Consider the following 12,843-nt stretch of genomic DNA (forward strand, 5'->3'; position numbering starts at 1 on the left):
AAAAAAAGAGAGATTAAAAGGGGTGAGGCTGCACCCCCCCCTCCTGCGCCTGACAGAAGCGAGGACGGTTGTTTTATCAGGATTACTTATGCTGAGACACCTTGGTAATTTGATGGATATCGCCGCTTCTCTTTTCAGTGTAATTCATAAAAGCTAACTGGTGAAGATATTGCATGTGGCACGGGGAGTGCTACGGGGACTAAACAGCTCACCTGCACGATCCTCCTGAGAGACTCCAGGTAGCTCCGCTCGCTCTGAATGATGGAGCCGAGGATATGGCGTCTGACAACCTGTGTAGACAACAGACCCGTCAGGAAATCTAGCGCTAAGAGGACATGATGGGGCGGCAGTGTGCTGTATGCTTTCAGTTACGCACGGCGCAGGTTGATGGATTGCACTGTAATCATGTGTTTGTCACAGGAGGAAAAAGACAGAGTACGTCTGTTTGATCAAGGCCTCCATCGTAGTTCTGAATCATAGAGCAGTATAGATATGTAGAAATACTGAAATAGCAAATGGCAGAGCCTGATCTCAAGGCCACTGGGAATATAATAGGTTCACATAAATGCTAGATGTTAAGTACAGTACTGGGGTTGCATTCGTTTAGGAAAGAATAAGACGAAACGGTTGTAAGAAAAACTGTCGGGTGGCACCTGGTGGTTGGTCAGCCCCTCTGGCATGGGGCTCAGCTGGGGAGGAGGATGCTTCACTTCTGACACTGCCACATCCAGGTATCCTGCATCATCCTCCTCTTCTGCAGTCATTCAGAAAGAAAGAAGGAGAAGGGTTAAAAAGAGAAAGAGTTTGTGTGCGCGTGACAGAATGAGACAGAGAAAAACAGGGAGGCAGCCTTCAGATCTCTCTGCAGCGAGAGACACACTAAGTTTATTACCTCGAAAATATGAAGAGAGAGAGAGAGAGAGAGAGAGAGAGAGAGAGAGAGAGAGAGAGAGAGAGAGAGAGAAGCAGAGACAGAGAGAGAGACAGAGAGAGAAAGACAGACAGAGAGACAGAGAGAGAGAGAGAGAGAGAGAGAGAGAGAGAGAGAGAGAGAGAGAGAGAGAGACATAGAGAGAGAGAGAGACATAGAGAGAGACAGGGAGACAGAGAGAGAGAGAGACATGGAGAGAGAGAGAGAGAGACATAGAGAGAGACAGGGAGACAGAGAGAGAGAGAGAGAGAGAGAGAGAGAGAGAGAGAGAGAGAGACATAGACATAGAGAGAGAGAGAGAGAGAGAGAGAGAGAAAAGAGAGAGAGAGAGAGAGAGAGAGAGAGAGAGAGAGAGAGAGAGAGAGAGCGAGCGAGAGAGAGAGAGAAAAGAGAGAGAGAGCAAGAGCGAGAGAGAGAGAGAGAGAGTGAAAAGAGAGAAGCAGAGAGGCCTTCAAAAACAAAAGAAACTTTCAAAACAATACCGTCTCTCTCTCTCTGTGTGTGAGTGAAGGAGGCACACAGAAGTGTGTCTGCAAAAACACGATCCAACACATTCTCATTTCCGCATTGGCACAAAGACATTTGACAGTCTCAACAAAAAAAAAAAAAAAGAAATCCCCACTTCACCCGTAACCATAAAGACACAGATACCAAAAGCTTCCACCGTTCCAATTAAAGACTTTGGAATGATAACAGAGGATTGGTGGGAAATAAATATAATGCCGTGCAGATTTCCCTCGATCAACACCTAAAAATAGCAGCACTGGCCTCTTTACCTCTCCGTGATGGCTCACAGTGATGGAGATTTGTTTGAGGCGTGGGTCTGCTATCTATGGTTTATGGATACTCCATTAACGGATGGTAATCTCTCTCTATTGTTGAGCAATGGTTCCTATAATGCAACCTATATTGTAGCGCATGGGGTTGCTTCATCCTTCCATTCTCACACAAACACACATCGAAAAACTGTACTCGACCACATCGTCTGTCTTAAAACTGAGAAGTCTGTTTTATTTATTATAGTTATAATCAGTGAGATCTTTCTTTTGCACAGTGCTTTCATTTCTCCCTGAGGGGATTTGTATAAAAGAAAAAAGTAAAGACTTTCTCCTCTAACTGCCTTGAACACTACTTTGGCTTGGCTGGCTTTGCACATAAGCAACTGCCTATAATTCAAAGAGTAACTGTAAGGAGTTAAAACCCAGACTTTATAACCAATACCCATTATTCAGAGTAGGACTTTTCATCCAGCTGACCAACATTTACAAAACTTCTCAGACATCCCCGCATTACCCAATTGATCTTTTCTCTGCAGGAAGGAAACTTTTCGCATGACGGCAATCTTGGTCTTTTCGAGCCCATCCTTCGTTCCGCTTCTTGCCGCCTTCATGAGCTGCTGAACCTGGTTGGAAGGAGCCAGACAGAAAACAACGGAGGAGCTTTAGAGTGCGAGGAAAGTGCCATGCTGTGCAGACTTGATAACCTACGGTGCTCCTCTGGGAGAGAGAAGGAGAGAAGTGGCGCTCAGTCAGCGGGCTCATCATGAATCTCACCATCTGCGGCTCCCTGTGGGTCGCCGTACAGCCTCTAATCAGAGAGACTATGAGCATGTCATCTAGAGATTATGGTAACAGAGTGAGCTCCACATCAGAGCTGCGTTGCGAAGTGTGGGAGAATTCAGCTGACCACAAACTCCACCCTGAGCATCACAGAGGCCCTGCAACCAGACTCCACAGACCCACAGGGTCACACGGGGTGCTAGTATTTTTAAATGATGCTACTTCGGGAAAGTAGGTCATTAATCGGGTGCAAGTTGCACTGGTGTTTATGGAAGTAAATACGCTGAATATTACTTAATAATTCATGTGTCCCATGAATGTGTCTTGATGTTAAACCAGGCAGGGAAAAAGAGAGAGAGAGAGACCAACAGAGAGTCTCAAAGCAAAGTCACAGTCCAAAGGAAAGCTGGGAAGGATGGTGCAGAGAGTCAGTTAAGCCTTTGAGTCCGCTGAGCATACAACACAGCATATTTCAGCTCTGGGTGATCATCAATCCTATCGACAATCATCAAGCAGAGTGATTTGAGCTCTGCGAAGAAATGGTGTGATATAGCTGTGTTCACTTGCTGCTGGAAATATACCTTGATGTCATAGTTGTGCTTGCCAGACAGCCTGTTGGCCAGTTCACGTTTGGTCCTGGCACAGCGTTCCCTCAGCCCACTCACTTCAGGAGAGAGCTACAGGTGTTGGACAGGGACAGGCAGGGCATGGGGGGGGGGGGGTGGGGGGGGGAGGTCGCGTTTAGCCACAAAAGACGTTGAGGAGGAGGAGGAGGAGGGGAGAGGAAATAGAAAAAAAGGGAAATGGAGGCAAAATAAGCGACGCAACATTGGGAATTAATCACAAGCATAGAGAGTGGAGGCTCGGAGCACTGCTTTGGTCAAAGTGGTGATGATGTATGAGACTGATGGACTTACAGAAGGAGGGTGAGGGGTGCAGGCAATAATTAAAGAAGCAAACCGTCACAGCTTTACCAGGCTGCTCAAATTAAGAAGTAAACTGAACAAGACAACTTCAGGTACACTCGGTGAAAAATTAATCGGGCAAGTAATTAAAAGCTCTGCGTTCTCGATGAAGGCTGTGTTCGCCGGGACGTGTTGTCGGGCCGTAATAGTCAAGCTTTTTGTTTTTTCATTAATTCTTCAAACGGCTGAATTCTTCCTTTTGTTCAGCGGCCTGGGACAAGCATGCCAGGAGAAGTGTGGGGGGGGGTTTCACTCCACACCTCCCTGTAATTACCTGAGCTCCTCAGTCCCAACACAACGACTTTTATAGATTTTTTTTCCTATGGCCTCGGGATCTTCTTGGATTACAATGGAATTATATCCATAAATAAACACCTTCAATATGTAAAAATATGTATAGGCAGGTATAAAGCTATACATTAATAATGATTCAGCTCAAGCGTAATATTATTTCCTTTTTGTTTTTAGCATGACTCCAAATGTTCCCTTTGCCTGCAGAGGCGCATGCACGTTAAAGAGCTGGCGAAGCATAAAGAAAATGCAGCACGACGTGAATGTGCACACAGTGCCATCATGTGGAAGGCTGACACTGTGGAGCCGCGCTGCACAGCACTGATCAACAGGAGAGAGGCAAGGAGGTGTGAGGAGGTTTACTTTCATCCGGCAGTCAAGTTTAAGGCCTAGACGGCACGCTATGCATGTTTCAAGTTCTTTATAGTTTCCTTTATTCTTTTATTAGTTCTATACATTAATAAAGAGGATTGCGCCAGACGAGCAGGAAATGAAATATTCTCCTTCATTATTTTTGCGCTGGAAACCGACCAAACAACCTGGCAGGTCACGATGCCATGTCAAATAAACAGAGATGATGATGTGTGTGAGATAGATACACACACACACACACACACACACACACACACACACACACACACACATCAGGCATGAGAAACACACACTCTTTAATACTACCTTGCTCCGTGTTGGTTGTTTGGTCTCGTTATCAGACTGTTCATCATAGCTTTCAAACTCACTGGAGCTCCATCCATTGTCCGCAGCCAGAGGACGACTGTCTCTCTGAACATCTTCATAGATCATATCTGTAAACGCAACAACATATTACTCATCGGAAGCTCTAAATCCACATTTCAAGAAAGGACAAACATCCTGAACAAACATTATTCTGTCGCGGCTACTCACCTTCATCGGGAGAGAGGGGATCCTCACCTGGAACATCATCATAGATCACCTCTGGAGCCTCCGCCATCTGTGGCTCAGCTTCAGCCGCATTTAAAGCTGGCAAAGAGAGCCGGTAGCAAAGTACACAAACACTGTTTTTAAATAGAAAAAGAGAGCGTGGTGCCTTCTCTATCTTTTATCTCCCTTTCTGTTTGATAGTTGCACCTCCTGTTGTTAGGGCTTTTAACATGTCTCCACTAAAAACAACACACACACACACACACACACACACACACACACACACACACACACAAAGGCATGTACACGCAGCTCCAGACTAAATTGCCTGAATCCTTTTTGGCAAAGAAGAATGGATAAAAGACGGCAGATCTTTGAGCCTCTGGTTAGGAATTTACTACGTCTTCTTCCTCACGCACATCCGGCACGTCGCTTGCGCATATCGCCGTAATGGCTCGGTCCGCGTGACGCAACGTGATCGTATCCAGCTTGTTTAAGCTATTGACCCGTTCTATCTCCACTCGGTAGGATATGTCATTAACTGCTTTGAAACAGTTTCGGGCCTAATTTAGCTCGCTGAGCTTTATCGATTTGGTTTTAAACTGTGTGTCTGTAACACTTTCTCCTAAAGCCTGAACAGCAACAATCACTGTTTTCAATTAATCTGATTGGAGGTGTGCGTTCTGTCATGGATTATTCAGCAGACTTCAATCTAAAATTGGAAATAACCTTGGATACGATCCAGGGGATGAACAAAGAGCAAGTGTTCCTCTACAAAAGAGGATTAGCGACACAAATGTTCTTTATATACATCGCTCACTTCCCGGCGCTTGTGCATTCAGAAAGGATTGAAAGTAGAGAAGAAAACAACTGGATTTCGGCTATCAGCCTGACTATCAGCACATCTTCAAAGTGACTGGGCCTCTAGGGAACATGGCTTGTTATTTCAAATGTGTTAAACCAGAAGTTCCCTCGCTGTGTTTTCTTACTTTTACTTAACTTTTCTCTACAGCGACACGATGGCACTCAAACAAAGTCATCTATAGGTCACGATGACGACGCGCCGCCATTACGAACATGCTAACGCGGCACATGTCAGAGAATCCAGAATGACATGATCGCTTTAACAAACAGGAAACACTTTGTTATTCATAATGATCCATGTAAAGCACATTTGGTCAAACTGAGAACATGTTAATACATCTGCTTAATATTCCCTGCAGCAGTAGACTTCTCATTCGGATCACTAATGAAGTATTAATTGATGTTGTTTTATGTTTTTATTATTTCCTATTACTGTATTATAGGAGAGTGATCTAATACAGCTGCATTGTTTAGTTGGTTTAATACCGTGTACACGTTCAGAATGACAGCGTGGCTCTGTGTGAAAATGCATCAGAAGAGTGGGACATAAGAAGTGTCGTGCAGCTCTTTTACACATCTCTCATTTCTGAGCCACCTTCAAACAACAGCAGCACTGCTGACTGAGTCAAAAATCCTAAAGCAATTTTCCCCTCATGGAAATGGTTCTCTATTGATCCTCATCCGGAATTAATTGGATTCATGTCATGTCTGTGAAAGAAATCAAATCACGCCAGAGTATGTGTGCGTGAGCCGGTGCGCATTGTGTCGTTATGCGTTTGAATGGAGTGTGCTATTGTGTTTGTGCACATGGATGTGTCTGCACATAATGTGGGTCTGACCTCTTTCACCATGGAGATCAATGAGCTGCAAAGTGACCGTAAGTCTGTAATATGGTGTTCATGCCGCCTCTGATCAAGGTCAGGAGATGCAGTGTGCAGTACTAACAACATACTGGTGCTAAATGTATAGTGCCGCTGCCATTATGGTGTGCTCCACTACACTGTTTACGCAACTCTGGAGGCCCAATTGGTTTTCTAACAGATCTGCCGGCGATGTGAGCTCTGTAATTCGTAGGTGGAATGAGCCTGAAACCCAAGGTGAGCTTAAATGTAATCTTCTTCTCTTTTTTTTTGGTCTGAAATTGAACCATTGATGTACAATACAAGGTGCACCACTTCCCCGTCAATATCATTTAGTTCAGTACCTGCAGAGTTGTCCCTGGAGTCGTAGCTTTCCTTGTCGGTTTCTTTGCTGTGGTTTCCCGAATCTGTCTCCGTCTCCACAGCTGGCGACGCCACAGGAAGCTCCGGGAGCTCCTCTCCCGCAAGAGGAGCCGAGGTACTGAGCGCCGCAGCTGCTGCCGATACCCTGGAAGGTACCCAAATATTAGCTCGGTTAAACTAACACCCGAGTGCTGTGTGTCTCATTGCAAGTTCATTTCAGTGAGCCGAAGGGGGAGGTGGAGGTCAAAATAGTTCTTTGCCAGCCAAGCATGCAAATGCACAGAAAGATACTAGCAAAGTTTTCAGAACTACAGAGCGGATCTCATTAAGTTGTGTTGACGTTGGGGACAACTTCAGCATCATGTGGGATAAGTTCCTGATCTACTTATTTCAGAAGAACTTCTGCAAAAGGCCACACATATAAAGAAAAACTATAAATCCCACTTAGCGCTTGTTACTTTAGTTACATCACTTGCCCCGGAGCCCTGTCAAACCATTACCTGTCATGCCTGCAGCTTATCATAATCACTGCTGGCTGTTTGAATGGGAACATGCCCCGAACGAGCTATTAAAAAAACAGAGTGACATCACGGGGGAAAATCTTGTTGACACAGCGATCACATGGCCTGTGTTGATGCTGCCAGTGAGGGACTGTCCTCCCCCACATGACTGATAATGTGACAGGATGCAGCGTGTAGGAGAGCCCCATCTACACTAATTAAATCTGTCCCTCTAAACACCTCAGCAATGTTTGCAATGCCAGCAGCAGCGACTCAAGAGTGACGGGCGACTTGCAGACAAACGAGAAATGCCACGAAAATAATGTGCACAAAGTGCCGTTTCTTTGCAATCTGTATTCAGCTATCTTGCAAACCATTATCTTTTCTTGTACGGCACAGCACCAGGTGAACTTTGCATTAGGAGTCAGAAAGAGAGGAACGCCTGCAGACGAGGGTAAACAAACAACAGCAGGTAGTTTGCAGCATGTGTGTTACAATACACAGAATACTCCACAATGAAGATATGTGTACATATAATGTACATCCTTATCATTTAGAGTATTCTAAGCATTGCTTAAACACAGGTTGTGTTTGTACCATGCTTTCCCCTGTTGTGCCATAAACGCTCACCACATATCTGGAGGTAGACGTAATGACCTGTCAACATGCCGTATTAGAGCTACTGATAGTACACATTTGGTTTTGCGGCGGTGTTGAGCTGTAAAGTATTACTCCGCTGCGTTCTCTATGATGCCGGATCATTCGTCTCAATCTAAAACAGGACAAAAATGATCCGAACCCACATGAAAACTAAATAAAGACCTATTTGTCAACACATTTCTTACGATAAACTAATCTCTCGTCATAAAAATGGCTCGTGTGGAGAAAAGAGTGGAGTCGGGAACAATAGCGATACACCGACTGTGTGCATTCTTGTCAGGTGTGAGGGATTTGAGCGGCGTAGCGATCGATCCAGGCATATTTCTGCGCACCCCTTCACAACTTATCTGTGCCTATAAGACATAGTGAGTCATATAGCTCAAGGGGAGAAGCGGGAATCATTTTTCAATGCAAATGACATAGCCTGAGGCAGAGCACAGCCTTAAGGAGAAGCAGCCTGAATGCAAATCTCACACTTCCATCTGTTTCCATTCCCTTCAGCTACTGTGGCAGGGCAGTACGAGCTGCCATTAGCTTCACCCCCTTTCTGCCCCCCCCCCCCCCCCGTGTCTCTCTTGAGCAGAGCAGTTCTTTGTAACTGCACAAGCATTGTGCCGAACATACTGATGGAGCTCCATTTGTCCTCAGGTCATAAATCTCCTCCATAAACAACTGCCCACTCTTCCCATAATGCACCCTGTGCTACTGGCCCAAGTTCCTCTGTACATGACAGACTCTAATTAGAAAGCACTCCAAGTATTTTTGGATCATGGCTTCTCATTATATTTGTATACACGTTTGTTTTAAACTTGAGCTTTTACAGCATCACCTTTTTGTTTTGCTTTGACAGCACAAGGTACAACAAGGTGAGGGGGGGGGGGGGTGGCATATAGAGGAGTTTAACGGCAAGAGTCTAAAGTTCTGCAACGCTGCAAAAGGGCAAAAAAGTGAACTTAAACAAACCAAATGAAAAGTAACTTCGATGGGGGGGGGGGGGGGACTGTTGCAGCAGTGACGTTATACTGTGGAAGGTTGGAGCTCTGTACACATTAAACAGAAGTATACATGTCACGTTGTCATGGTGTCTTTTGTGTTGATCTCTTCATGGCTGAGGTCCCATGCCATGCGTTTAATGAAAACTATTTGTCAAGGGGTGATAAAGTAAGTGTCGGCATCAAACTCTGAAGCGCACAGAAGACTCACAGGAGAGAAACGCTGCCTCCAGCTTAATAGCTGTAATGAGCTGATGTGCTGTCATCGCAGCGTTAAGAAAAACTCTGAAATATTTCTGCAATAACAATCGCAAAGTAATTTTGGCAATATTATTCTAAAACTGCTGACAGATATGGTGGATGTGCTGACAGTCTTAACACCTTGATGGTGGAAAGTGCTATTGATAGCTCTTCTTTCAAAAAGCAGACTATTGACTAAACCAAAGTGGAAATGTGCACTCAGCAGAAATCCCCCTGCGTGAGAAATTGCCAAGACCTCACTGTGACAGTACTGCACACACGAACACATAAGCACACACACACGTATGCGGTCGTTCATGCACACACACACACATATATATGTACACAGCACGCTGTAGACACTGCACACACGCACGCTCACACCTGTGCATAAATACAGGCCCCTCTTTTCAGCACAGGAAAGCCCACAGGAATCCAAACCCTGAAGTCCACTGTCAGTGGAGCACACTTCCTACAGCTGAAGCACAGGTGGGAGGCCTCACTAAACATCGGGGCCCAGAGAGGCTGCGGGATTCTGATACCATCTGAAGAGACCAAAGAGGGTTTGCAAGTCTTTCTCATGGCTTATTTCAGCGACGGTTATTAAAGTATGTTAAACATGCAGGGAAGTAAATGTAAAAATGAACTTCTTCAGTATGGTATCTATATGTTAACGCGTTCCCCTGTATGAACATGGTACAAGCGTTTCAGCTACACTCTTTATTTAAGTGTTTATTTCATTTTGTTTTATATCAACTAAAGGCATTAAATGCCCGTCTTTCAATTAGAAAAGCTCGGGTCAAGTAAGATAAAGTATCCTAAATAAACTAAAGTAAACTAAATCTGTCCATCGGCTCCGGGGCTGCAGTTCTGCGGGTGACTTTGACTGCCGACCTCTCAATGGAGGCGGGAGCGAAAAGACAAGTTGCTTAAGAGGAATCAATAGACTATCACATTACCATTTACTGAGCTGAGGCCTTGAAGCAAAATGTCTTCTTGATCGTATGAAAGATGTTGTTTGACTGCAACAGGGTTAGGTTTTAATAGGCTGGGGTTTCAACGTTTCCATATGTTGACGTAGGAACTCTCATTCCTAATTTCTCATTTTAACCAAATCAGAAGAACAGTGTGAGATGTGCCCATGCAGTTTGTTTCACTTCTTTGTACAGAGTTTTGCACACCCACACAGGTGTTTTAAGTTATACTGGCTGATTGGACCTCTGCTCAGGTTGAAGGTAGGCGGCCCTGTGCTGGGAATTACGAGCGGTATAAGACGGAGTGAAAGTGCAATTAGTCCCACATTAACTCGGCGCAGCAGCGCTAACAGGAGCTGAGGGAGCTGTCACTCACACAGTCGTACACGCCCACACTGTCCTGAGAAGAGGTCTAATCAGCCACAATAATTGAAATCACCTGTGTGGGTGTTCCATAGGTGTGCAGGGCTTTCAACTTGTGCCACCACCCGATTAAGATGAATGGAATTTAATCTGTGCTACTAATAAAATGACATTTTAAAAGCCCGACAGAAACATGTCCTTGCAGAAACGGGTCCCAATTGATATTCCACACGCTGTAGAAAATAATTGGACCTCTTTAAAAAAAACAAAAAAAAAAGGCAGACATTTATTTTCACAGCAGGAAAAACACAGGTGCAATTAATACAATTAATTCGCATTTAATTTGGGTGACCCAGTTTATATTCCCAGTTATTGTAAACACTAGCTCACAGGGAAAGGTGTATAAAGACCATTATTTTAATTAAACCAGCGAGTTTATTATTTACACCTTTATTTCTGCAATAAAAGTCCAAATGTTACAGTAAAAAAGACTTATTATTATCATTATTCACTGCTTTGAGCGTCACAAAATAATATCAAATTACTATTTTTCTATTGTTTTACTCCCTCCACTGTATCAAGGTGGCAGCAGAACTCTTACAGATGGCTACCTCAAAAACCAACATTGTTTGAATGACTTCATATCACTAGGGTAACATGGAAAAACATGTATTTTTGTGTCATTGGGTGGATGCCTTTTTAAATGAAATCCATCTCGACACTGCATTACAGAGCATAAGCAAGGCTCATCCCATTATACTGTATGCATCATCGTGAATTAGGCAATCATGTGATTCCCCCTCTAGGATTGTATGAGCAACGTCCCTCTATTCTTGACATTACCACTTGTCACTGTGGGTGTGACGTGCCATCTGGCATCTAAACGTCGCTCAAATAGATGCGGCGTAACATCGCGGTATCTCATACCCACTGTTGCGTGTTTGGATTGAGTGTAAGCATGACATTACATCAGACATAATGACATAACACTGATGTGGTTTAATGTTGAGTTTACTTTCTCCACCGCCCTTTAGTCATTTTCCCCCATACTGTAATAAGAATCAAAGGCAACTTACCCGCTGGGTGACTCATTAACTGGAACATCTGTCAAAATGAAGAAAACAGCAACCATGAGACAAACTTTGTCAGAATTTTAAAAAGACAGCTTGATAGACTGTGACTTATCTCTTACTGTAGAGCTTCTCAAAACCTAAAAAGAATATAAAGTTACCGTCAAAAACTAAATCACACTTGCTTACATGGAGGACACTTAAGTCTGATATAATAAGTAGATGGTGTAAGGTAGTCAAAATTATAATTTTGCATGGTGGTATTGTGTTTTCAAAGTAAAAGTAGGTACAAGGAAAGTGCTATTAAACAAATGTCATGATAGATTTCCTGTGGATCCCACCATGTAAACTCATATCATGTGGTGAGGGAAGGGTGTGATACCAGCTGCTCTCAGTTCCAGACCTCCACTACACACTAGTATCAACGCCCAGAGTTCCCCTAGCATCTCCACAGTCCACTTAAGCTTACATAAGCTTTTTAATTTAGCATTAAATCGCTCCACTTTGTCCAACAGAACTTCTCCAAGACCTAAATCTCTTTATCTGGGTGTTTAATTACGAAGGCCAGTTTGGCCACATTCGCCAGGTAGTAAATGTATCATACTTATATCTAAATAACTTCATCCAATTAAGGGGAAAGTTAACTCTCCTCTATCTGCCTGAGGCTCCAATTAAATCCTGTTAAGAGATTAAATCCACATATGAGATGAAGTCACTCACACGGTGTGTGGCTATGGGATCAGATCAAACGAAGAAGAAGAAACTAAATCTAAAAATCTAATCACCTAAAATATAGGACCTAGAAAAACTGTAATTTATACAAAGTCACCTCTAGCGTCAAAACTTCTACTCCCGCTCAATTCATCAGTAAAGTTAACCATGATCCAATATTAGACACAATATTATATGTATAATAATTAGGCCATAACCTAAATAATCAATAACGTTACTGCTTGGTTATTTTTTATTAATATTATTATATTTTAATTAGTTAGCCTAATGTAACATTTTTGACATTTTTAGGCAGTTTGTGTGCCGTTTTACCGGAAGTTGGATGGAAATATTGATCAACGGTGACCGGAAGTCGGGCGAAGAATGAGGAACACGACTTCCGGTAAGTCAGCTGTGTTTTCTTAGCTGGCTAGCAAGACACTGCTTATATTCAAGTATCTTATTACTGCTTTAGCTTTGTTCAGAGTTACAGGGTGTGCGGAACTCGCGGTTTTAATGTGATTAACGGAGCTAGATAGCGAAACTAGCCGTTAATTGTCAACAAAATAAACATCCAAACCGCCGCTGTCTCTTCAC

General features: G+C 43.6%; 1 protein-coding gene across 2 annotated transcripts in view; it reads right to left on the reverse strand.

Annotated features, from left to right (window-relative positions):
* Positions 1–12,843, reverse strand: part of arhgef10la (Rho guanine nucleotide exchange factor (GEF) 10-like a) — a 101,355-nt gene that overhangs the window by 80,844 nt on the left and 7,668 nt on the right. The window contains exons 3-10 of one of the 2 annotated variants that reach the window (XM_029431779.1): positions 11,542–11,569; positions 6,718–6,881; positions 4,653–4,748; positions 4,425–4,552; positions 3,072–3,167; positions 2,225–2,333; positions 654–754; positions 213–290 (exon numbers count right to left, since the gene is read on the reverse strand). In XM_029431779.1, the coding sequence (XP_029287639.1) occupies positions 213–290; positions 654–754; positions 2,225–2,333; positions 3,072–3,167; positions 4,425–4,552; positions 4,653–4,748; positions 6,718–6,881; positions 11,542–11,569 (800 nt within the window). The remainder of the gene's footprint in view (positions 1–212; positions 291–653; positions 755–2,224; positions 2,334–3,071; positions 3,168–4,424; positions 4,553–4,652; positions 4,749–6,717; positions 6,882–11,541; positions 11,570–12,843) is intronic. The other variant, XM_029431780.1, reaches the window with a different exon arrangement.

The sequence above is a fragment of the Cottoperca gobio genome, chromosome 5 (assembly GCF_900634415.1).
Source record: "Cottoperca gobio chromosome 5, fCotGob3.1, whole genome shotgun sequence".
Classification (NCBI taxonomy): Eukaryota; Metazoa; Chordata; class Actinopteri; order Perciformes; family Bovichtidae; genus Cottoperca; species Cottoperca gobio.